The 25,631-nt window shown below is 39.4% G+C and overlaps 1 protein-coding gene across 1 annotated transcript; it reads left to right on the top strand.

Annotated features, from left to right (window-relative positions):
- The first annotated feature begins 9,885 nt into the window (after positions 1-9,885).
- On the top strand, positions 9,886-20,441 carry sh2d1b (SH2 domain containing 1B). Its single transcript, XM_018091834.2, has 4 exons — positions 9,886-10,046; positions 17,360-17,423; positions 18,422-18,602; positions 19,773-20,441. The coding sequence occupies exons 1-4, from the start codon at positions 9,913-9,915 to the stop codon at positions 19,811-19,813; spliced, it is 420 nt and encodes a 139-aa protein (XP_017947323.1). The 5' UTR covers positions 9,886-9,912; the 3' UTR covers positions 19,814-20,441.
- Positions 20,442-25,631: the final 5,190 nt, after the last annotated feature.

Here is a 25,631-nt window from a genome sequence, read left to right as displayed (position 1 = left end):
AACACTATCATTTAGCAATCTGATTAACATTTTTTAATAAAATAATGCTTGCTATTCAATACCACTTTTTATTATAATCTTCTTTCAATACAATTATTTGGCACAAGACAATGGGCAGGATATAGAAAAGGTAGTAGAAATGGTTTAGAAATGACTGGGTACATTCTGACAGGATCCCACAGGGGGGCAAGTTTTCATAAGGAGGAAGATGACAGAGAGATTACTGTTACTGTATGTCAAAAAATCCACTGCAAGTACAATACTTCAGAAAGAAAGGCCTAGTGGGCCCCGGCGGCCCAGATCCGATCCCTGGGCTTAAAGAAAAGTGTGGCGGTGAGTTTTATAAGAGAAGGTGCTTGCGACAGGGGTGTGCAGGACCGGAACTAGGGACAGAACGTATGATTGGGGGTGCCATTGGTAAGGTGTAGTAAGTCCTTTCTTTGCTGTGTGCCCTCTTCTCTAGACGGAGGCATGCAGTGCAACGGTGCTCTCAAACTCTGGCCCCAGCCTGACACTACTGGGGTCAAAGAGCAGATCAGTAGCTTTTTCTTGAAGTCTTGTCACAGAGTTGCAGCTGTCGCACAGTGACGTATCAGTGTCAGGGCCAAAGTTCAGCTTTAAGGCTGCACTGCCCCTCGACTCTGAGAGTATCCGGCTGCGACCAGAGTTTGACTTTTTGTTCAGGGTTACATTACAGCAGCGGTGTCCCAGGTTTGTAATACTACTCTATCACTGCAAATTAAACACAACCAAGTGTGGATGCTGGTAGGCTCAGTATAGGGAAAAGCAGGAATATCTGGCAAGTGATAAAAGGAGAGAGAAGTAGGGGGCTTGGGGAAATTAATATAACAATAAAAGTGAGTACAGGTGGCTGTAGAGAGTCCGCACTCACAGGTCTTACAGAAAATGTAGAGGTGTTTATAGGACTATAGGCTACTCCTATGTGTAAGACTGGTCTATATAAGAATGGTCTATATAAGAAGGCCCTTATTTATTTAACTCCTCGTTGACATTACACCATGTTTGCTCCCCTGGTCATTTAACGCCTTTCACCCATAACTAGATTCTTTTCCCCTTTGTCTCTCCCTCCTTCTTGTCCCCTTGCTTTTCCTCCTTTTTCCCTTCTCTCCTGTATTTCTTTTTTCTCTCGCCTATTTTTCTCCACTCACAGTGCCGATCAACTGTCCCACCACTAAGAACCATCTTTCCTACAGCGATATGACATATCCACATACTTTATTTATTTCTACACACAGTGTAATAGTGTGCTAAGTACTGCTTACAGGACCCATAACATATGGGGTCTCTTTGTGCGTATGGGTGCACCATCCGTGACAACCTGTGTATGAATTATATATGACACATGTTTTTTCATAAACACTTTATTTTTATGCCCTATACAACACACACGGTGCAATAGTGTGCGTATGTCCAATGGACCTTAACAATAGAGGTTCCTCCATAATATTTCTTTGAGAAATTTTCCCTCCTTTAGTACTTGCATCCAAGATACATAGTAACATAGTAACATAGTAAGTTGGGTTGAAAAAGACATATGTCCATCAAGTTCAACCATAATGCCTATATATAACCTGCCTAACTACTAGTTGATCCAGAGGAAGGCAAAAAACCCCATCTGAAGCCTCTCTAATTTGCCGCAGAGGGGAAAAAATTCCTTCCTGACTCCAAGATGGCAATTGGACCAGTCCCTGGATCAACTAGTACTAAGAGCTATCTCCCATAACCCTGTATTCCCTCACTTGCTAAAAATCCATCCAGCCCCTTCTTAAAGCTATATAATGTATCAGCCAGTACAACTGATTCGGGGAGGGAATTCCACAACTTCACAGCTTTCACTGTAAAAAATCCTTTCCGAATATTTAAATGGAACCTCCCTTCTTCTAAACGGAGTGGGTGCCCTCGTGTCCGTTGGAAGAACCTACTGGTAAATAAAACATTAGAAAGGTTATTATATGATCCCTTTATATATTTATACATACAGTGGAGGAAATAATTATTTGACCCCTCACTGATTTTGTAAGTTTGTCCAATGACAAAGAAATGAAAAGTCTCAGAACAGTATAATTTCAATGGTAGGTTTATTTTAACAGTGGCAGATAGCACATCAAAAGGAAAATCGAAAAAATAACTTTAAATAAAAGATAGCAACTGATTTGCATTTCATTGAGTGAAATAAGTTTTTGAACCCTCTAACAAAAAAAGACTTAATACTTAGTGGAAAAACCCTTGTTTGCAAGCACAGAGGTCAAACGTTTCTTGTAATTGATGACCAAGTTTGCGCACATTTTAGGAGGAATGTTGGTCCACTCCTCTTTGCAGATCATCTCTAAATCCCTAAGGTTTCGAGGCTGTCTCTGTGCAACTCTAAGCTTGAGCTCCCTCCATAGGTTTTCTATTGGATTAAGGTCCGGAGACTGACTAGGCCACTCCATGACCTTAATGTGCTTCTTCTTCAGCCACTCCTTTGTTGCCTTTGCTGTATGTTTTGGGTCATTGTCGTGCTGGAACACCCATCCACGACCCATTTTCAGTTTCCTGGCAGAGGGAAGGAGGTTGTCGTTCAGGATTTCACGATACATGGCTCCGTCCATTTTCCCGTTAATGCGAATAAGTTGTCCTGTGCCCTTAGCAGAAAAACACCCCCAAAGCAAAATGTTTCCATCCCCATGCTTGACGGTGGGGACAGTGTTTTGGGGGTCATAGGCAGCATTTTTCTTCCTCCAAACACAGCGAGTTGAGTTAATGCCAAAGAGCTCTATTTTGGTCTCATCAGACCACAGCACCTTCTCCCAGTCACTCACAGAATCATTCAGGTGTTCATTGGCAAACTTCAGACGGGCCTGCACATGTGCCTTCTTGAGCAGGGGGACCTTGCGAGCCCTGCAGGATTTTAATCCATTGCGGTGTAATGTGTTTCCAATGGTTTTCTTGGTGACTGTGGTCCCTGCTAATTTGAGGTCATTAACTAACTCCTCCCGTGTAGTTCTAGGATGCTTTTTCACCTTTCTCAGAATCATTGACACCCCACGAGGTGAGATCTTGCGTGGAGCCCCAGAGCGAGGTCGATTGATGGTCATTTTGTGCTCCTTCCATTTTCGAACAATCGCACCAACAGTTGTCACCTTCTCTCCCAGCTTCTTGCTAATGGTTTTGTAGCCCATTCCAGCCTTGTGCAGGTCTACAATTTTGTCTCTGACATCCTTGGACAGCTCTTTGGTCTTTCCCATGTTGGAGAGTTTGGAGTCTGCTTGATTGATTGATTCTGTGGACAGGTGTCTTTTATACAGGTGACTAGTTAAGACAGGTGTCCTTAATGAGGTTGACTAATTGAGTAGAAGTGTCTAACCACTCTGTGGGAGCCAGAACTCTTAATGGTTGGTAGGGGTTCAAAAACTTATTTCACTCAATGAAATGCAAATCAGTTGCTATCTTTTATTTAAAGTTATTTTTTCGATTTTCCTTTTGATGTGCTATCTGCCACTGTTAAAATAAACCTACCATTGAAATGATACTGTTCTGAGACTTTTCATTTCTTTGTCATTGGACAAACTTACAAAATTAGTGAGGGGTCAAATAATTATTTCCTCCACTGTAGTTATCATGTCACCTCTTAAGCGCCTCTTCTCCGGTGTAAACAGACCCAACTTGGCCAGTCTTTCTTCATAACTGAGACTTTCCATACCCTTTACCAGCTTAGTTGCCCTTCTCTGGACCCTCTCTAACTCAATAATGTCCCGTTTGAGCACTGGAGACCAAAACTGAACAGCATATTCTAGATGGGGCCTTACCAGCGCTCTGTAAATGGGAAGAATAACCCCCTCCTCCCGTGAATCTATACCCCTTTTAATACAGCTCAAAACCTTGTTTGCCCTTGCAGCTGCTGCCTGGCATTGCTTGCTACAGCCAAGTTTATTATCTACAAGGACTCCAAGGTCCTTCTCCATTATGGATTTGCCTAGTGCAGTCCCATTAAGGGTATACGGGGCTTGCATATTTTTACATCCCAGGTGCATGACCTTACACTTATCCACATTAAATCTCATCTGCCACTTAGCTGCCCAGATTGCCAGTTGGTCAAGATCCTGCTGCAGGGATGTCACATCCTGGATAGAATTGACTGGTCTGCAGAGTTTTGTGTCATCTGCAAACACTGATACAGTACTCATAATACCCTCCCCTAAGTCATTTATGAACAAGTTAAACAAAAGTGGACCCAGTACAGAACCCTGAGGGACCCCACTGAGGACCTTATTCCAAGTAGAGAATGTACCATTAACAACCACCCTCTGTACCCGATCCTGTGGCCAGTTTTCTATCCATGTGCAAACGACTTCACTAAGACCAATAGACCTTAGCTTAGAAAGCAGTCGTTTGTGGGGAACGGTATCAAATGCTTTGGCAAAATCCAAATAGATTATATCTACTGCATCCCCACTGTCCAGCTTCTTACTTACCTCATCATAAAAAGCAATTAAATTGGTCTGACATGACCTGTCCTTCATAAAGCCATGCTGATTACTGCTCATAATGGCATTCTCCACTACATAATTTTGAATGTGATCCCTTAACAAGCCTTCAAATAACTTGCCCACCACGGATGTCAAACTTACAGGCCTATTGAGAATGACATGATACCTTTTAATCTCCCTACTCTGGCACACCAGTAACCCCGCTGCCTTTTACATCATCGGTCTGTCTCCACCTGACAGCACCTGCAAAGGAGAGTCGCGTCTTTAAGGTTCTTGGCGATGGGCGAGTACTACTGATCGGCTTTCCACGCTAGCGTACGCACTAATCGGTGCCGTTGCTCTGTATGTAGCGCAGAGTCCCCTCCCACGGCCATACCATCGCACCGCCGTCCTTCCTTTCTCATTACCTCACTCTGTCCTGTCTACTTTGTTTCTCCTCGGTTACTATTTTCCATCTTTCTCTTTGACTACTTTTCTTCCCACTGCCTCTTCTATTCCCCTTGTCCTAGCTTTACTACAAATAAGCGGACCGATTCCTCATAAGGCACACCATATAATGCATTATTTGTCAGTCATGTCAGGCAACACATGACAGTCACGTCAGTTACTTACTCATTTTTAGCAACTCCTTGATGTATATTTGCCCTACTGTCCCTTATTATTTCAGCCACGTCTGTCATGTCAGGCAAGACATGCTGCACAGGACAGTCACGTTCGTTACTCATTTTCAGCAACTCCTTGATGTATATTTGCCCTACTGTCCCTCATTATTTCTTATTCTTGGGGCCAGTTCGATTTTGTACATTTACAAACTTATAACTTGGTGATGTCTTTGCAACATGTGTGAGTTGCAGTTTAGCACTAGATACATATGCGGGCTTTTTAATACACACCCACTTTTCCTTTCCCCTGACAGTGCTTTTGTTTGTGTTCTATGCCTAATCCATATTATCTTATCATTTTTTTGTTGATTCAATGTGTTTTGAGAGCGTTTTGTTCACACTGCTAATGTTTTCACACCTATGACGTCATTGTTTGGCGCCATATTCGTTTTTTTCAGTGCACCAGTGTTTGTTTCACATTGTTTTTGAGAAAGGCTCCATCTATTATTTTGGGACTGCACCCAGGCTCCCTTGGACCTACTTATACGCCTGTCTTCTTGCAACATACTATATATATATATATATATATATATGGGCACCAGCTGCTGGACTTATCTAGGGCACTATAACACCTAGTTTTGACACTGGGGGTGTGGGGGCCCCTGAGGTTGACAGCCCTGGTGGGCCCCAGATACCCCAGTCCGTCACTGGGATTCCCCATTGGAATTCTTGAACAATGCCTGCTGGTTTTGTCTCTGCATGCCTCCTCTTCCCCTTTTTTTTTCCTTTTTTTCCCTTACCTCTTTCTAACTTGAGGTTTATATATATATATATATATATATATATATATATATATATATATATATATATATAAAACCCTTTCTTGGCACAAGCCTGTAGAATTGGATCACACTTATTTACTTATGACAATGCAGAAGCCCTAAAACTTTTTTGCTTATAAGATACTGGAACTGGAATACACAGCACAGTGCCTTCATCTAGTCGGCACTAAGTAATACACCTCAGGTGAATTCCACTAGGAAAAATAAATCACAACTTTGCAGTAACAACCTCTGGCACAGTCTCTAAATGTGCCACAGACTAAAACTCTCTCCGTTTGGAAACATCACTTGCACAGTTCCCTGGCAATATGTCCCTTTCCCAAGAGCTCTTTAAAGGAAAAGTATCACTAACATTTTTTAAGTAAAAATCCTATTCTACCCTGCACCAATAATTGCCCTATCCTGCAAACCATTTAGTATTTTGACTGCTTTATTAAAAAATGCCTGCTAAAACTTGACTTCCGGTCATTTGAAATAAGGCAATACCGCGAAGGAAGGAGCAGCATCCACTATGCGACTATCGATTGATTGAGCCTAGCCTTCCTTCTGTATAGGAAGGAGTCAGGCTAGACTTGATCAATCGATTGTCGCATAGTGGATGCTGCTCCCTCCTTTGCCATATTGCCTTGTTTAAAATGACCGGAAGCCAAGTTTTAGCAGGTATTTTCTAATAAAGCATTCAAAATACTAAATGGTTTGCAGGATAGGGCAATTATTGGTGCAGGGTAGAATAGAATTTTTACTTAAAAAATTAATTTATACATACATACATACATACATACGGAAATGGAAACATAAGGAAATTAAAGTTATAAAGTTTAAATAAGAGCAGTAGATTTGTCTCACACAAAACAAGGGTTGCTAAATACTGACCTTTCTGTACAAGATGCATTATTAGTAGATGGAAAAAAATTATCACTTGCAATAAAACTTTCAAGATCTCCTAATAAGCAAAGAGGAGATTTCTCATTGTAACCACTGGGGGATTTTCAGACACACAGTTAAAAAAAATACCAAGCAATCATAAAGTGAGGTTACAAATTGTAACCAAAAGTAATAATCTAGATTGACTGTAATATGGAACCTAGAAAGCCATTTCTGCAGATTAATATTTCCACCTTATCTGTTTTAAAAGAAATCATCTATAAACTCCATTCATGTATTGTTTTAAAATGATGATTCCATTCAGAAAAAGAAAAAAAAAAACTTTTAAGCCTCTGCAGTGTCCTGTACACTGCCTAAAATCAGTAACTTTATCAACAAAAATGTGGCTTGGTATAACATGGCCATATAGTCATTATGTCTTTGGATATTGATTTGGTTTACAGGTGACAAGAAACAGGGCTTGCAGTATCAACTAAGTTACTGAAATTTCCAAAACAGAGGAAAGCAGAGAATTGTACATGTAACTGTAAACCCTTTCTGGCGTGTTATGTGTGGGTAATCCAGCACCCCTGGCCTCTTCGCTTGTGGCAGATACTTGAATTTACAGCACAGTGTTTCCACCTAGTGGGCACTGAGGAATACACGGTTGGGGAATTCCACAAGGAAAATAAAACATACAGAGATTTGCAACAATAATGAACTTTATATTGGCAGCTCTACATCCCAGACACTCTTCACAGTGGTACTGGTCACCACCTGAATATCTAGCAGCTAGGGTTCTCTCGTCCACTACATAACCAAAGCACATAAACTGAAAAATATATGGCCTTTATTTATTTATTTGCAAATTAAAATGTATCTGCAACAAACAAAAAAAATCACAGATATTTTTATGTTACATATATTCGTTACCCAAGGATATTGCCTTGGAGACAAATTAACCATTATTAATCATGACCGAACTATTTATATGTCATGTTAGGTATTTATTTTATAACTCAAAGTCAAACTCATAAAAAATAGTTTTTAATATAGAGGCATACAGTAAGTGTTTTATAAAAATCAAGAAATGCTTTGAGGTCAACACTTGGCATTAGTCATTACAGTGATACATGGTCATGACAGTTACCTTGCCATGGTTTTAAGGGAAACCATTACTATGTATGAGCATTTACCACACATACCATTCTAACTGGCCAACCAGCTGGACTCCATCCCCCATCCTCCCTCTGTATTAGCATGACCCAACATTTTGGAAACCACTGCTCTGGAGCTGCAAGATGACATTGTGTTAGGTCAAACATTGCATCATCTTTGTGTTTTCCACACCTAAGGTGCAACGTGTAAACTATAAAATGAACTGCATTGCTCCCTTTTTTTTTTTTTACTGTAAATTACCTAGATACGTGGGTTCTGGTGCCCTAAAAGTTTGCTGTTACCTTTTCAGTTGGCCAGTGAAGTGTTTGCCTTGAGGTCACTTGATGTTTCTTTTTATCATGACAGTATGAAAGCTAATATACTGATTAAAGCTAATATACTGAAAACCTAACACACTAATAACTTGTACTTGAACTTAAATACTTGTACTGTAATATATGATTGTTACCATGTACAGCAAAGACATGCGACCCATTTCAGGTCAAGTGAAAGTATCCCAAATTGCAAGCAAAAATGCTATTTATAAAGCTTTTACATCTTTACTTATTCGTGTATACTGCCAGCATGCCTTTTGTCTTTGTACAAGGGAAACTGATGATGTGCTGGATGATGTACACTTGAGTACTCCAGTTGCTCCAAAAATGCACACCGGGTTCAAATATTACAGGGTTCATTTATGTCTGCAAGTGCAGCGGGCTATTTTTTCCCCACAGTGAGTTGCAGATAACACCAGTTTTATTAAAGGTAGTTAAAATGCACTTCTTGTACTTTCATATTGCTGCGCTCTGCATCACTCTGACCAGACCAGGCTGTAACTCCAGGGTTCACTTCATGCTTGCACCTAAAAAATATATTATGTCACTCGTACAATAAATAATGGAAATTACACCAGAAGGACTTCCATGCAATTGTGTTAGATTTGTAAAGAAATCCACATACAGCTGTATTAATTTTGATGAATCAGACATGATTGTGCCAGATGCAGCAGTTGTACTGCATCCGGCGCAACACCTGCTTAAATCTACAATGACACTTGTACTTGGGAAAAATGTTGCATTTCGGGAAAACACATGGCAATAGCGCTCAAAATTGCACTTTGCTTCCTGCATCTGTTGAAGTAAATGAGCCCTTATGTCTGCATTATATGGCATAACATTCCATGCTGGAGTGTTGCTGCCATAGTTAAGTTGTGCTATTTTGTGCATTAAATTTTGAACATCATAGGGATATTTTACAAAGGGCTAGGCACAAGTGCAGGTGCACTAAAGGCAGAAAATACTAAATGCTTTATGTCCCCCGGGTTCTTTGGTCGGGCACATGCCAGGGGACATCTGTATGCCACACACCCCTGCTGTATGCAGCACTGCCAAGCGCAGTACAGTCAACTGGCCATTTGTTTGCTATCATTTCAGGGAAACAGCACTTCCATTCTTGAATTGCAAAGAGTTTCACCTCTGGGCGACAGGTGGAAATTCTATTGCAGCAAAGCAAAAACCAGGGTGTTTGGTGCCTGTTAATTTGCCCACTCATAAAACTTCACTAAGAGCCCAAAGTTTCTGTTGTACGCAGTGCCAGACTGTATTGCATGTATATAGATATGAATAGTGCAGCCTATGTGTGTTTAGTTAACTTAGCAGGTTAAATTTAAGTATTCATATTTTATTTGTCCAAAAATGCCACTGCTTGAGAACCATGGTTGTACCCATCATCTAAAATATTGATTGAATTGTTTACCTCTGTCTTTAAAGCTTGAAAAACATCTGCCATCCATAACACATAAAATGTATTTCCTTACACATTTTTGTAGCGACCACTCACGGCTCAAATGTGGTCAGTGCATTTCCTGTAATGTCTTTTTCCTACCAGTCATAGATTACTCTGATGATATGCAGCTGGTTTGTGCTTTCTCATTAGTATTTTCAGAACTCATCCAAAATGGATCTCGCATGCTACCATGGCAACCTGTCCAAAAAAGAGGGCGAGAACCTTCTGGTCCAGCGAGGGAAAAATGGAAGTTATTTGCTGAGGGACAGTGAATCTGTTGCTGGAGCCTTTTGTCTGTGCATTTTGTAAGTTAATTTTGAACTTATTTTCCTCTTAGCTTAGTATATGGGGTGGGGGAGTCACATATACACACATGCTTGCTAACCATCTATGACAATATGTAACTGGAGTCAGAACGGTGTTCAAGCATAAATACCTGCACATAGTAGGGACAAGAAATCCACCAGCACACCTGTCCCTCCTCCACTCTGTAACCTGGTGCTTAGAGAGTTTGCACCTCTCCCAACAGCTTCATAGAAAAACTGACCGGCACAACAGGGTATCTGCAAGAGGGAACTATACCCCCACCATACCCCTGGAGATACCCCCACACCCTTGCAGATAGTCTGTTGTGACAGTCAATCTTTCTACGGCACATGGTAGGAGCCCTCCAAATAGATGTTCCAAAAGTGTGTGAAAGCTCCAAGAATACAAGCAAAATAGCAACAGTAACACAACAGTATCAGAGCTCACTAAGCAGTAACTCATAGATTAGACAGTCTCATTTTAATTTTGATTATATTTTAGTTCCAATAACAATTTGTTTTGCTCCTCCTCTGCTAAAGACAACCCTACCTAGAGTAACAGAAAGCTGATATAAATCAGTGGTTTTAATGAAATGGTTCTTTCATATGAAATGTAGGAAAACCTGAAAAAAAAAGAAATGAGTTGTGGGGAAGATGACCTGGTTAACACATGAAAGTGCTGCTTCCCAGAAATAATATAAAACCAACTGGCCAGTTGACTGTATGTGCCAGTCTTTTTTAATAATATATGTGTCTCCTCGAGGTTCATCCTGGCAAAGTATCTTAATGATCATTTAATAAAGATAGGGTTCATATTTTTTTAAAAAACCTATGATAAATTTAAATGGGTCCTTCTCCAAAAAGCTCTTTTTTTCATAATAGCGAAGATATTATTCTAAGCAGCTTTCCAATACACATTAATTTGTGATTTTTTTTTTAATGGTTTAAAAGTTATTTGTAAAGGTTATTGCTATCGAAAGCAGTGGTTGTTTATCACATCTTTTTTTTGTTGATCTAATAGAACTGTGTAACAGCAGTCAGGTCTCCCCCAGGTCTTTCATTTAATTATAACCTCTTACCTGCAAAAGATTTGCACAATTTGTAGTTAAAAGGCTTTATCTACCACAGATAATGCCCCCCTTGTTTCCTCTCTGAGCTCATGGATAACCACATGTCTGTTGTTGTCAGAGCTGCATGCCCTTATGTCAGTGATCCCCAATCAGTGGCCTGTGAGCAACATGTTGCTCCAAAACCCTTTTGATGTTGCTCCCCGTGGTCTCAAAGTAGGTGCTCATTTTTAAATTTCTGACTTGGAGGTAAGTTTTGGAGGCATAAAAACATGTGTCCTTCCAAACAGAGCCTCCTTTAGAATCCCAGTCCACAAATACTCCATTCCAGTATCAAGTGTTTCAGTACTAAGTATGACTAGCATGAGCAAGTGTGAGCGCTAATTTGTTTATTGGTTATTTTGTTGTTATTATGGCAATTTGAAAGAGTTTTTACCAGTTTATTGCATTTTCAGTCCCCTTTCAATTCTTTCTTTGTGGCCATAAAATATTGCACAGAGAGACCACTGGAATTGCTATTTTGATCTCTGATTTCACAATGCAATTGTTTTGATATTGTTTTTCTTATTTTTGGTTTTATTTTATTTTAATAAATTCATCGCATTCTGCATTATTACTTGTTCTTGAGTGTAAAAATATTGTGTGTGGTATTTTCATTTTAGGACCTCTACATGCAACATACTTTGGGTAATTCTTTGTATATTAAACATCAGACAATTGACCCCTGTACGTAGGGATATATAGAAGTGAGATGTTCGAAATGGAAACTTTTAGGCAATTTTTAGAAATTTCATAAAAACTGCTATCTTTGCTTTGCTGTTTGGTAGTTTGAGTAGAAGGATGTCTTTATACAATTTATACATTTCGATTTGGGAGCATATGTTATGGTTTTGAGGTGACTGCATACTCTTGTGGACTTTTATGACACGTAAAATGCTTATTTTGCAGCAGCCGTGTTAACCATAAAAATATATATTCACTATTTATCATTTCTGGGCCCCTTCAGAAAAAGGGTAAAAAAGGTGCAAGCCTATATATATATATATATATATATAATAATTATTATTGAATAACCAATACAAATATGAATAACAAAATATGCAGGATCAATTATTAAGCATATTAAAGAACTTTTAAGGAACAACAACTTACACACACACAAGTAAAAGCACAATCAAACACAACTGGGGAGAGACCTACAACCTTTGGAGAATGACCTTTAGATTTCCTACAGCTGTCGATGATCTTACTTTTTTGGTACCAGTTTAGGGGTCCAAGGTGAAGCTACTGACCCAGATGGAGGCTCTCCTTTTATACCAGTAATCAAACCATTTACATCAGCATAAAGTTAGCAAGTCACTTGCTGTCTGTTTGCTAAAAGCTGAACAGTCTTATGTTTACTGTAGAATACATGCAGATAGGTATACTGGCTAATCCCAAAATCTGCTGATTTTACTTAACTCAACCATAAGGTTTGATTCATTATAAATCAGATATTTGTTATAAATAATTATGAAATCTATTATAGAAAACCCCTATACTACATCAAAGCATTGTACTTTGATAAGCCATATATAAATATTATATGCAAATACATAGGAGTTGCAGTTGGGCCCAATCTTGCCATAACCAAAATCCAATCAGCAAGTATAGATACATTTGTGATGAAATGTATTTATATCACACACATTAAGGCACCTTATCTGGGAAATGTGCCTGATATGCCCCTTACTGGATAGAAACATAAGCCAATAAATAATATAAATCCTAAGGCAGTGATCCCCAACCAGTGGCTTGTGAGCAACATGTTGCTCACCAGGCCCTTGGTTGTTGCTCCCAGTGGCCTCAAAGAAGGTGCTTATTTTTAAATTCTTGGCTTGGAGGCAAGTTTTGGAGGCATAAAAACCTGATTACTGCAAAACAGATCCTCCTGCAGGCTGCCAGACCACATAGGAGCTACCAATGGCCAATGCCAGCCCATACTAGACACCCCAGGACCTTTTGCATGCTTGTGTTGCTCTCCAATTTTTTTCATTTTTGAATGTGGCTCATGGGTAAAAAAGGTTGGGGATCCCTGTCCTGAGGGTACAGTAATCTTTGCCACCACAATGGCCCCTTCTATTTTGTATAAAAATGCCTGAAAGTATGACTGTTAGTATGGCCCCATCCAGTTCTATAAGCAGCTAATCTATTTAGTCATTGTCAATAGTTTGTGTATATAAACACAATGTATTTTATCTATTTCTTAGAAACCAATACAGCCTGTATACAGTAAATGTGTAGCAATGCTCAAAACAAGCTGCCATTATAACATCTTCATATTTAAATTTTTTTATCTTTTTGTTTTTCCCACATATTTTGCCCCACAATAACATGTGAATAGATAAACTACATATGTAGTATTGCAGTTTATATGATGTCGCAGCCACAATAATTTACCCTTTGCTTCATACTTACATAAGTTCATTACATAGTTACATTGCTTACATCCACCATATTTAAAGGTTCCTGGGTGTTTGAATTACTTTATTGTATCTTTTACAATAAAGTGACCATGTGTGAGTTGGACTCTCAGACTGCTGTTTTTCCAATAAGAGATTCTAGGTACAGTGCAAATGCATTTATTGATCACTTTGCAAAATGCTCCAACCATACTTTGTGTTATATGATGATATAATGCGTGTATGGCCAGCGTAAAAGGTATGAACAGTACAGGGGATTACATGTTTAAACAATACAGGGAATTGCAGCCTGAATCTGAGGTGTGAACCATGTAGGGGGCCAGTTAAGCCATCAAAGCAATTTATACTATATCAAAAAAGGGGATGCTCAATGGCCAGTCAAAATGAGCCAAAGTGAATGGGGCACAGCCCCCAGATTTAAAGGGCAAGCCAAACAGCAAAGTCCAAAACTATTCCAAACACAAAAGTTCAAAAAATCAATCCTTATTTGGCAAATAAGGATAAAAATAGATGAAATATTCTTGATTTAAATCAACAGTTAAAAACAAGATCTTTAAGATCAGAGATTACATTAATTGTAATATTTCTATAGTCATCTACTTAGTTGCCTGTTTGAAGTGCCAGAAGCAATACGTGGGTTGTACTAATAGATCACTGAAGGAAAGAATAAGGGAACATTTAAGTCAGATAAAAAATCCCCTAGCAACGGAGAAAAGCAATATAACAAGACACTTTGCACTATGCAATAGGAGTGATACTAATTTCTTTTCAGTCCAAGGCATTGAGAAAGTGAGATTGGGAGTGAGAGGGGGTGATTTACTTAGTCTTCGAGCAAGAAGGGAGTTTTTATTTACAAACGGGTTTACCCTGGGAACTTAATTATGAGTTTGATGTCATGTGCTTTACTTGAGAGTAAAGAATCCATCTTCTTCTTCAATTCCAATTAATATATAAAAATTTTGTGCAAACTCTAAAAATGTTAAAATTCTAAAACTTTAAAACTCAAAAAATGTTCCCTATACGTGAGAGTATAGTTACATAGTTACATATAGTTACATAGGGTTGAAAAAAGACCATTGTTCATCAAGTTCAACCCATCCGAGTAATCCCAGCACACAACCTATACTAACCAATCTATACACTCACATACATAAACTATATATATACAACCAGTAATACTAAGGGGCTGATTTACTTACCCACGAACGGGTCGAATGGAGTCCGATTGCGTTTTTTTCGTAATGATCGGTACTTTGCGATTTTTTCGTATGTTTTGCGATTTTTTCGGATTCTGTACGAATTTTTCAGATCCAATACGATTTTTGCGTAAAAACGCGAGTTTTCCTATCCATTACGAAAGTTGCGTAAAAAGTTGCGCATTTTGCGTAGCGTTAAAACTTACGCGAAAAATGCGCAACTTTTCGCAACTTTCGTAATGGATACGAAAAACTCGCGTTTTTACGCAAAAATCGTATTGGATCCGAAAAATTCGTACATAATCCGAAAAAATCGCAAAACATACGAAAAAGTCGCAAAATGTTCGTTTTCAAGTCGGAACTTTTCCAATTCGGGTCGGATTCGTGGGTTAGTAAATCAGCCCCTAACTGTAGATATTAGTATCACAATAGCCTTGGATATTCTGCTTGTTCAAAAACTCATCCAGGCCCCTCTTAAAGGCATTAACAGAGTCTGCCATTACCACATCTCTAGGAAGGGCATTCCACAGCCTCACTGCCCTCACCGTGAAAAACCACCTACGCTGCTTCAAATGGAAGCTCTAATGTAAAAGTTGTCGTCCTCCTCTTCTCTCCACTGTAAAAATGAGAATAAAATTCTAAACTATTTTAAATGCTTTGATTAATGTATAGCTTGAATTCCACCTGTATAATGGGGCTATATATTATTTTTAACAGCTATCTGTAATGATATTGTCAGGTACAGTATAGCTGTCTTTTTGAAAAATTTGAAAAACTTTGAATGTTTGTTTGCATTTGACTAAATGGCCATTCTACTATTTGATTATTACTGTTAAAATGTAACCAATGAACAGTAAATGGTTGAAATTCTATTTTTGTGATGTTTACTGATATAGTATTTATTATACAGAACCCTATTTTTTTTTAAAAAAATATGAAAAACCCTGTCAATGAATTTGCAAAACCTTTTTGATGTGTAGAGAGTGGTGTCTTTCTTTAAATGATAATGATTTTAATGATGGGTGGGGTCACAACTGCCTATGACTAAGTACCGGTAGGGTACGAAATGCGTAAGGCAGCATTTTGAGGGGTTTGTATGCTTTTAATAACGATTTTTGAATAAAATGTGATTTTTGATTTTGTGAACTTTTGTGTTTAGGATACTTTTTGACTTTGCTGTTAAGCCATCAAAGCAGCCAGACAGGTGTGGGGGGGGGGGGCACACAGAGGGGGGTCGCCAGTTGGACAGCACTGGTCTAAGAGATGCCAATAATTTGCAGTTTACTTTCGATACAGACAGGCCTCTATTAATCCTTCCTCACTCACCTCTAATGTAATATCAAGAAAATGCAATTTTAGATTGAATACTATTAAACATTAAAGTTGTCTGCAAAATTACACAGCAAGGGGCTATACCTTGCCATACGAGAAAGATATTGGTGCCAACATAAAAGGTGCCACAGATAGTTCTCCCTTGTTTCATCGTTGAATAGCCATTTTGCCAGGCCCCCAAATACAGATTAGCGTAAAAAGGCCCACTATGGAAATGTTGCCATAGATATATACATATAGCATGCACATATGTATATAGTGCCTCTGTATCTAAACCTACTAATAAGCAGTCTGAATCCAAGGACAGACCATCAGCATCTCTTAACAGATGCATGGTGTCCATAATAAATTAATTTAATTTGATCACAAAGGGTTTCAACACAGAATCTATAAGGGTGCTGGCTGGTTCATGCACCTTCAGAAGGGTATAGTAGGTGTGAGTTTTCAGACCCTCAACCTTAAAAAATGCATATGTTTCTGTATTGATAATACCTGCCTCAAAGGCAAAGGGGTTTGAACCATTCCCTGTTTTTCACACATTATTTATATTTATATATACCATACACAATTCATAATCACATTATTAGATCCATTGCTCTTGTCATCTCAGAACCACCACCTTTTTTCTCTGTTTCCTGAATTCCATTCCATTCCTGAATTCTTCCATAAAAACCATAACACCTGACTCAGAGGCAATACCTCAACCGCTGTAATTTGTAGCACTCGTGTCTACAAGCTACCCACCAGCCTATGACTGTAAGCTCTATGGGACAAAGACCTTCTTCCTCATGAGTCTTAAAGGGCACCTATCACCCTAAAATTACTTCCCCCACTAGAGGTGCAGGCTAACAGAGCACACACTCCAGGTGGGGGAAACATTAGTCTTTTTTTTAAAAAATAGCCGCCTACAGTGTTAGGCTGCCCACACACCGGAAGGGAGCTCCCGGTTAGGCAGCCATGTTGTGACACTTGCATGTGCATGTGAGTCGTATCCACTGCTTCTATGTCAAACGCATGTGCATAATGGGTGAGAGGGGAGTCACGCTTATTAATAAGCAATAACAAGCCCGCCCTCCCGGTAGGGACTGTTTTTTTTTAAAAAACTCTATCCTGCACCTTTGGGGGAGAAGCAAATCTAGGGTGATAGGTGCCCATTAACACTAAGCACTGTTCTTAAAGGTAATATTATATATCATATGTAGTTATAGTTCTATTATTTCCTGTTCCTTCAATTAATGTATTGTTCACACTTACAGATTTGGAAGACTGATTTACACATATAGGATAACGCAAGAAAAAAATGGGCTTTACATGATTCAGGTAAGTTTAAGAAATTTTTTTTAAGAGGTTAATCTTAAAGTGGAAATGACGTATCTCTTTGTGGGCCAGTGTGGCAAAGCACGGGATATTTTAGGGGGTGGGAGTGCTGGTACTTGATAGGTATGAAGCAGTGATGTGACTAAGGTGAAGCAATAACATAAAGGAGTGGGGTTGTGTGTGCCTTGTGTGTGGCAGATCACACAGGCAGGTCATGCAAGGATTTGGTGTGTGGGGCAGGTTTAATTAGGTGCCTCAGGGATAGAAGGGATGTTGGCTATATTGGTGAAACGGGTATCAATCCTAGTTGCACTGTAGAACTGTATTTATAATGGTGTACCTAGGTTACCTTATTACATAAGTAAATTGCCATGTTGTTGTGAATAAAGCTATTTTGCAGGGTAGTACTGTGTTTTCTATGTGTATTCACATTCAAATATTATTCTTTTTAGGGTTTATAAGTGTTTTTATGGTGTAACACTGTCTTAGCACTAACAGATAGATGCCACCTTGTGTTTGGGAAGCACTTGCTCTCCCCTGCCTACTATGCTCTGCTATTAGGGCTCTTCTTTGGAAAGGACATAAGGACAGGGCCCTATGTGGGCTTCGCCTTCTGCCACTCCTACCTTGCACCTCTGAATGACGTGCAAGGTTCTGGGTGGGTAGGGGATGGGATTTGGGACTGACTAATGTAGTAGTGCTCAAATCCAGGGGCATTCTGCAGGTCTTAGCACTCCAGTATGGCACTCAAAGGCCTGCGGCTATATGCGCAATGATTTATGTAATTGGCAAAGTGCAAAGGAATAGCAGATTGTGGCTTTGCACCCTGCTTAAGGGCATTGTGCATGAGCCCTAAAATATGTAAATTATAGGAAATTTAAAACTAAATGCTGGCACAAAATTTTCACTGTACATTTTCCTTTTTGACTAGGCAATGTCAGATAAAAGATATAACTTATAGGTTCCTGTAGTAATAGAGTATTATACACCTGTAATTGCAGACTGCAGAAGGAGTAAAGAAACAGATGTTCCCAAATCTTAAAGGTCTTATAGCTAATTATGAGAAGCCAAGCCAAGGCCTGATACACCATCTTCTTTATCCTGTAAATAAAGAAAATTCATTGCAGATTTCCTTGGACTCTATGAGTGGAATCAATTCTTCTATATATGACACATATGCAGGTAAGGGGACACCAAATACTGCTATACAACTGACACTGTGAAAAACTTACACCTGAGCTTCATAATATCATTCTGCAGACCATTTCCATAATGCACAAAGCATTTTAGTTCTATAGCTGAGCCTGGCACTTTGTATTTCAAGAATTGTTATCCTTAAAGGAGAAGGAAAGGCAAAGTCACTTGGGGGTGCCAAAATGTTAGGCACCCCCAAGTGACTTTAATCGCCTACCTTTTACCCCGGGCTGGTGCCCCTGTTAAGAGAGAACAGCATCAGCCTGGGGTAGCTGCAGCGCTTCCTCCTTCCGTCTTCTGTCGCGCACGCATGCACAATAAAGTGAAAAGCCGAACTTTAACAGAGAAGTCGGGTTTTCACTCTACTGCGCATGCGCCTGTCCTTAGTCCTTCCAAAAGCGAAGGCGGAAGGAGGAATTGCTGCACTCCAGGTACCCCGGGCTGGTGCTGTTTTCTCCTAACAGGGGCACCAGCCTGGGGTACAAGGTAAGCGATTTAAGTCACTTGGGGGTGCCTAACATTTTGGCACCCCCAAGTGACTTAGCCTTTCCTTGTCCTTTAAGATGTCCTCCATTGCTGTTTACACAATACACATTTTGCATTGACTCTTCTTGCATCACCTTAATGCTAATGGGTTTATGTAATAAAATGTTCAAAATTTGCTACATCTATCATAGCCAGACATCAGGTAGCACTTACTGGTCATCTGTTTACATGCATATATCTTATTGGCTTATTGCCCTGGTTATGACACCAGGGTAAATTTTGTGCATTTTGTTATATTTGGTGATAACTGGACGTTTAAACTTTCCACAAGTCTATGGCAAGAACATTATTCTTTCACACTACTTTTGCATAACTATGAATTGTTGCTAAGTAAATCCAAATGTCTGTAGCAACTTTGTGGTAGTGCCTCACGTAACTAATAAAAATAAATAAATGTGTTATTTAATTAAGAAAGGGAAAATATGTTGCTTTTAATAAAAATAATAGCATAGCAACAATATATTTCCCTATTTGCCTTATGTTAAACGTAGGTGTATTGTGATGGAATAAGTTCATTTTTAAACAAACCTCTACACCCAGGCCTACAGAAATCACTGCAAATGAGTATAATTTAGTTTCATGGAAGGTTTAATTAATGTGTTTGTTTTGCAGAGGTGGATGAGCGTGACTATGTTCAAGTCTTGCCCTCTTAAGCTGCATTTTACGCAAGTTCTACATTACTAAAAAGGTGAAATGTTTACATAAGATATTTTTTGTTATACATACATCAATTTAAAAGAGAAGACATGCATTTATATAAGTTAGTACCCCTGGAGAGGCCTTGTTCCCCCCTCCCAAACTGCATTACTACAGCCTCTCAAAAGCCCCATTTTCCTTACCCATTCAGAAAAGGCCGAATAGCACAGGGTTTGGTGGGGGCCATCTTGTGATGCTTGACGTTCTCTTCCAGTCATGAGCATGTGAAAGCCAGGTCTGGATCAGACTCATCTGTATCTGCTCATAAGATCAGGGAAAGAGAACATCAAGCTGGGAACTACGATACACTGTTTTTTCTGAACAGGTAAGGCAAATGGCACAGTACTGGGGGTGCAGTAGAGCAGTTCAAAAGTAGGAAAGGGAAGTCTCTCCAGAGATATTAACTTGTCTGTACATACTTTTTGTTCTCTTTTAGTGCTTTTACAAACAATTAAAATTACATTGGGGTCATTTACAAATGCAACTGCAGTTGTGGTTGTGCAAATCTTCCCAGAGTTAGCTGCATGTAAAACCATTTTCATTAAAGGAGAAAGAAAGGCCACCAAAGAGTTAATCTCAAGCTGCAGGCATACCTTCAGTTGTCTCAATAGTGCCCTTAGAGGACAATGAAAGGTTAATATAAATTAAAAGTAAGTCTAAAGGCATTCTTTTTAAGTACTTACTGCATATCTAAATTCCCAGATCCCTGCTTGCTTCTCTGAGATATGGTGCTGTCAGCCTACAGCAGTGTGAAGACTACAGTGACATCACTGAAATCTCTCTAGCCTTCCTATTCTCTGAGCATGTGTGTAACTTGATCCTGTCTGCTGTTCTGAGCTACACATGCCCACCAGCCAATCAGAAGCGGATCTGGCAGAGGGGAGGGGGGAGGGAATGAAACACATGTGCAGTATGAAGCAAGGAGGGAAAGGAAAGGAGAATACCTTTTTAGAGATGGCTGCCTGTTCTAGAAAATGTGACGTAAGTGTGACTGAGTAAATATTTGATTAGGTGAGCCAAAAGTGTGGCGTTTTTACTAAACAATAGGAGGACTATTGGGCAGTATACTTTATAAATTTTGACTTGCATTCTCCTTTAAGTCTCCCCAAATTGCAATCATTCATGATCAGAAGCCAAACAGGGAAAAAAAACGCTGAGCTGGGTAAAGATGATTCCCATAATGCATCGCTCTTGCCTGACTTGGTGACCATGACTGTAGGCGGCTCATGCGCAAACGACCCTATGCAGCACAAGCAGGGGAGCGCTCGCGGGGAGACAGAGTGTGCTGGTTGGTGTCTGTGCAGGAGCGAGGAGAGGGGAGTGGGGGCCGGCGGGGGGGGCGGCGTGGGATCACAAAGACACAGCCTGCAAGTGCTTCAGGAGGGGGATGGGTGCTGACAGACACAGCCTGGCTGGGGATGCAGGTGCAGTAAAGAGTAGTGAGGTAAAGGAAGTGGGCATCCCTATTAAAGATGGCGGCGCTGTTCACTGAAAAGAGTCTGTAGTATGTAGTAAGTGTATCTCAGTAAATCTTTCTCTAGGCAAGCCAGAAATATAGCGTTTCTACATAGCGATAGTAGTACTATTGAATAGTGTGCTTAATTGATTTTGACTTTCCTTGTCCTTTAAAGGTACTTGCGTCAAAAGGTGCTCCTTGCGCTTCCATATAGTTGCACTTGGTGCCACTCAGTAGTTTCTGCCTTCCGATCTGAATTGAGCACTACTGCACTTATTGTAGCAGGGGAGCCCTGGAGCTACCGCCATCCAAGACCAAGCCAGACCAAGCGCTAGCTCCAGGGTTCCCTTCACACCCAGCATCAATAGGTGCAGTACACGAATGCACCCTGAACAACGGAAATAACACCAGGAGAACTTCTGTGCAATTGCAGTACATGTTGGTAAATCAGATGCAATTGCGTCAGGTGCAGCTTAAATGCGTCAAGTGTATCATCGCCTTGAGACTGCAATGACACTGGAATTCTGGAAAAACTCTGCATTGTTGGGAAAAAACATGCCAATTGCACTCCAAATTGCACTCCAAATTGCACTTTGCTCACTGCACTTGAGGACATAAATGAGCCATATCATCGTTCAGGACTGATACCAATACCAGATATGCTGTGGAGCACCATGCATACCAGCATGTGATTGATTATCTAGTTAAAGAGGTTGTTAGTCTAGAACAGTGATCCCCAACCAGTGGCTCACCAGCTCCTTAGATGTTGCCCCCAGTATCCCCAAAGCAGATGTTTATTTTTAATTCCTGGTTGTTGGCAAGTTTTGGTTGCATAAAAACAAGATGTCCTACCAAACAAAGCCTCCTGTAAACTGAGGTTATGCATAGAGGCTACTAAATAGCTAATCACAGCCCTTATTTGGCACCCCCATAACTTTTTATGATGTTTACGTTGCTCCCCAAGTCTTTTTACATTTGACTGTGGCTTACAAGTTAGAAAGGTTGGGGATCCCTGGTCTAGAATATCAAAGTGTATTGTAGACACTGTGACCTATACATCCAAGGTAATGCTATTTTTTCAATAACCACTTATGAAATTGCTATTATGGTCTGTTATATATGTTAATAAAAGTGTTTAAAAAGAGATATTTGTATTGTGAGCATTTTGGGGCACATTCATCAAAGTACGACAGGTCTGAATACAAAAAACGTTTGTGTATTGTCTATGAAGATTTTCATTCATCCAGGTCATGGTATATCTAGTATAAATAAATTTAAAGCAACTGGACTTGTTTGGTAATCATTGAAGACGTTTCACTACTCATCCGAGCAGCTTCTTCAGTTCAACTGACTGGTATGGGAAGTCCTCAGCATATATACTCTTCCACTAATCCAATCACAATGGCACTATGTAACTCTTCAGAAAGGTGACATCTGAATACCTTTCAAAGTAACTCCACAGCATTCACACCTCTGTGAGTTTCAGATGTCACCTTTCTGAAGAGTTACATAGTGCCATTGTGATTGGATTAGTGGAAGAGTATATATGCTGAGGACTTCCCATACCAGTCAGTTGAACTGAAGAAGCTGCTCGGATGAGTAGTGAAACGTTTTCAATGATTACCAAACAAGTCCAGTTGCTTTAAATTTATTTATACTAGATACTTTTGTGTATTATCTGCGACTTTTTCGTACATTTGTGCAACTTTTTCGTACTTTGCGACAAAAAGCGCAACAAAAAAGTGACAAAATCATATTGATTGATTCATTCAAGCTTCGGTATCGTGACTTTCCTTTGGCCAGGTTGGAGCTGCGGAGTGCCATTGAGTCCTATGGGAGGTTTCCAAAATCATGCTTCAAAGTCAGAAAGGTTTTCCTGCGTTATTTTATCATTCAGATACGATAAAATCATACTTTTTGGCCATTATATGATCAGATACGTTTTTTTCGTATTTTCAAATACAAATTTTTTGTGCTTTTTAAACGTACGAAAATCGTACTTTGATAGGTCTACCCCTTTGTGTTACTTTTCCTTTGAGTAGAACTGGATAAATATTTAAGTATTTAATGCAGGTTGTGAAACATACATAATAACTGGACAGCGCTGCAAGTCTTTTTTTCTTCATCTAAACGACATAGAAGAATATCCTGTATGCAGGGAACTGAACCTCCTCAACTGAACTTGCTGAACAAAGTGTTTTAATGTTTTTTTTTCTTTAGTATTTTCAAAATTCATATTGAATAAAAGACTCGGAGAAGAGAGCGAGAGGTGATTTAATGTTTTGGTTGTTGCCAAAATAAGAAAAAGAAAACCAAATACAATGTGCAACAGTGTTTGTAAAAATGGTTGAAAAGAGGTCCTATGGGAACCCTGCTCCAACTAATATACTTTAGCATACCAAGTCCATAGTTAGTTTTTTTGTTAAACTTTTTATTTTCCAAAAGACAAAGACAAAGACAGGAATAATATTTATATGTAATCAATGAAGTAGCACAACAATAATTATACATTTTGCCCACATTAAAATTCCATTCACTCATTGTATGGATGCATGTAGTCTTTGAGGCTTGACAACACACAATAAATTGTTGTCCATGGGGCAGATTTATTAAAATATGAGATTAGAGCTCACCATAGAAAAATTCACTCACTTTCTATTCATTCCTATGGGATTTCTAGATGTGTATTTATCAAATGGTGAACTCTAACTTTTACCCATTGATAAATGCTCTTTTAAAAATCCTATAGGAATAAATAGGAAGTGGGTGCATTTTCTTTTAAACTCTTGGAGAGGACAGTTCTGGAATCTGTAGGCAGACAGAGTATGCACACACAGGCAGCATAGGGCATGCAGAGTAGGGCACACACTGGCAGCATAGGACAGGCAGAGTATGGCACACACAGTCAGCATACAGTGACACAATGCTGGCACTGCTCCTACAGTCTGCACAATAACTTTATATTAAAAAACTTTTTAATTGCAGTACCACCTCAGTATATGTTCGTGTGCAGGGTTTATTTCTGGGTTTCTACTGCTCCTACAGGTGTGAGGGGGTGATTACAGTCTGAGTCTGAGGTGTGAACACTGCAGGGAGTGAACAATGTACGGATTAAAAGGTGTGAACAACACAGAGGATTACATGTTTAAACAATACAGAGGGATTACAGCCTGAATGTGAGGTGTCAACCATGCAGGGGGACAGTTAATCTCAGTACTGATACCATTTAAACCTTACACAAAGGTAAGCCATCAAAGTAGTCAGACAGGTGGGGGGCCACACAGTGGGGGGCCGCCAGTTGGACAGCACTGCCTTAGGCATAGAGGTGGGGCAGAGAGTTACTTTAACTTTCAATTTAGAACTTTTTAGATGTTGCTGCTCTCCTCACATTCCCCCTCCCTCCACACCATGTAATTTTGTAACCAGTGCATGGACATGGGCATTAGGTCCACCCATATTGGAACAGAAACAAGATTTTGGCAGGATGCAAAGCCTGCTTTGATAAGTGTACACAAAATGGTTCCGGCCTGCTTGCTGCAATTGTGAATTCCAAGGCTGAAGAAAATAAGATTAAAATAATTTATATAATATAAGTAAAGTTTATTTTGCTTGACAAACACAATAGAAAACAATTTGGAATTATTTCTTAAGGTGACAGGTCCCTTTTAAATTGCTGCCATTTAGACACTATTAAAACCAAGGTCCGCAAACTTTGCACAGTGGTTTTTACTACATAAATGTGGTCCAAGGTTAGAAAAAGTGGGTGGAAGCAACAACAGATCAGATTTCATTAAGTGACATCATGTTTTTTTAAAACCAACATGAAGTTTGTTCTCAAACTTCTCTTTCTAGTTCTTTTTCTTCTTATTCTTTGCACCCCCCCATTTTCTAAACGCTACTCCTCCTACAGTTTTAAGGGTACAACACTCAGTTTTTCCACATTTCTTCGTCCTATAGCAGCGCAGGTTGCTTGTGCTTTTCCAAGCGATCCCACTTCACCTCTTTTTGTAGCACCACTCCAAACACCCCAATTTTTCCATTGACTTTGATGGGGAAGATTTTCAAACTGCTGCCAATCTTACAATTTTGAAGCTAGACTCCCCAAATTTCAATAACATAATCATGGGGTCACCCCAAATCAGGCGGCCTCTAGTCTTTTATTGATGTCTTTTAAGCAAGAAAAAAGAACACAGAATTAATATGAAACCATATATGACCTATTTATTTAAAATATAGCTTATAATAAATATAAAACTATTAGTATGGTGTTTCTTTCCTATTTCCTTTTTGACCTTAAAAACTGTGAAAACCTATTTCAC

Source organism: Xenopus tropicalis, chromosome 2 (genome assembly GCF_000004195.4).
Source record: "Xenopus tropicalis strain Nigerian chromosome 2, UCB_Xtro_10.0, whole genome shotgun sequence".
NCBI lineage: Eukaryota > Metazoa > Chordata > Amphibia > Anura > Pipidae > Xenopus > Xenopus tropicalis.
This window is presented reverse-complemented; position numbering and strand designations above follow the sequence as displayed.

Excerpts from the sequence above, each read along its gene's own strand:
- sh2d1b (XM_018091834.2), top strand. The coding sequence starts at position 9,913 with ATGGATCTCGCATGCTACCATGGCAACCTGTCCAAAAAAGAGGGCGAG. Across the intron at positions 17,424-18,421 it reads ATGGGCTTTACATGATTCAG|ACTGCAGAAGGAGTAAAGAA; the intron begins GTAAGTTTAAGA and ends CTGTAATTGCAG. Across the intron at positions 18,603-19,772 it reads TATATATGACACATATGCAG|AGGTGGATGAGCGTGACTAT; the intron begins GTAAGGGGACAC and ends TTTGTTTTGCAG.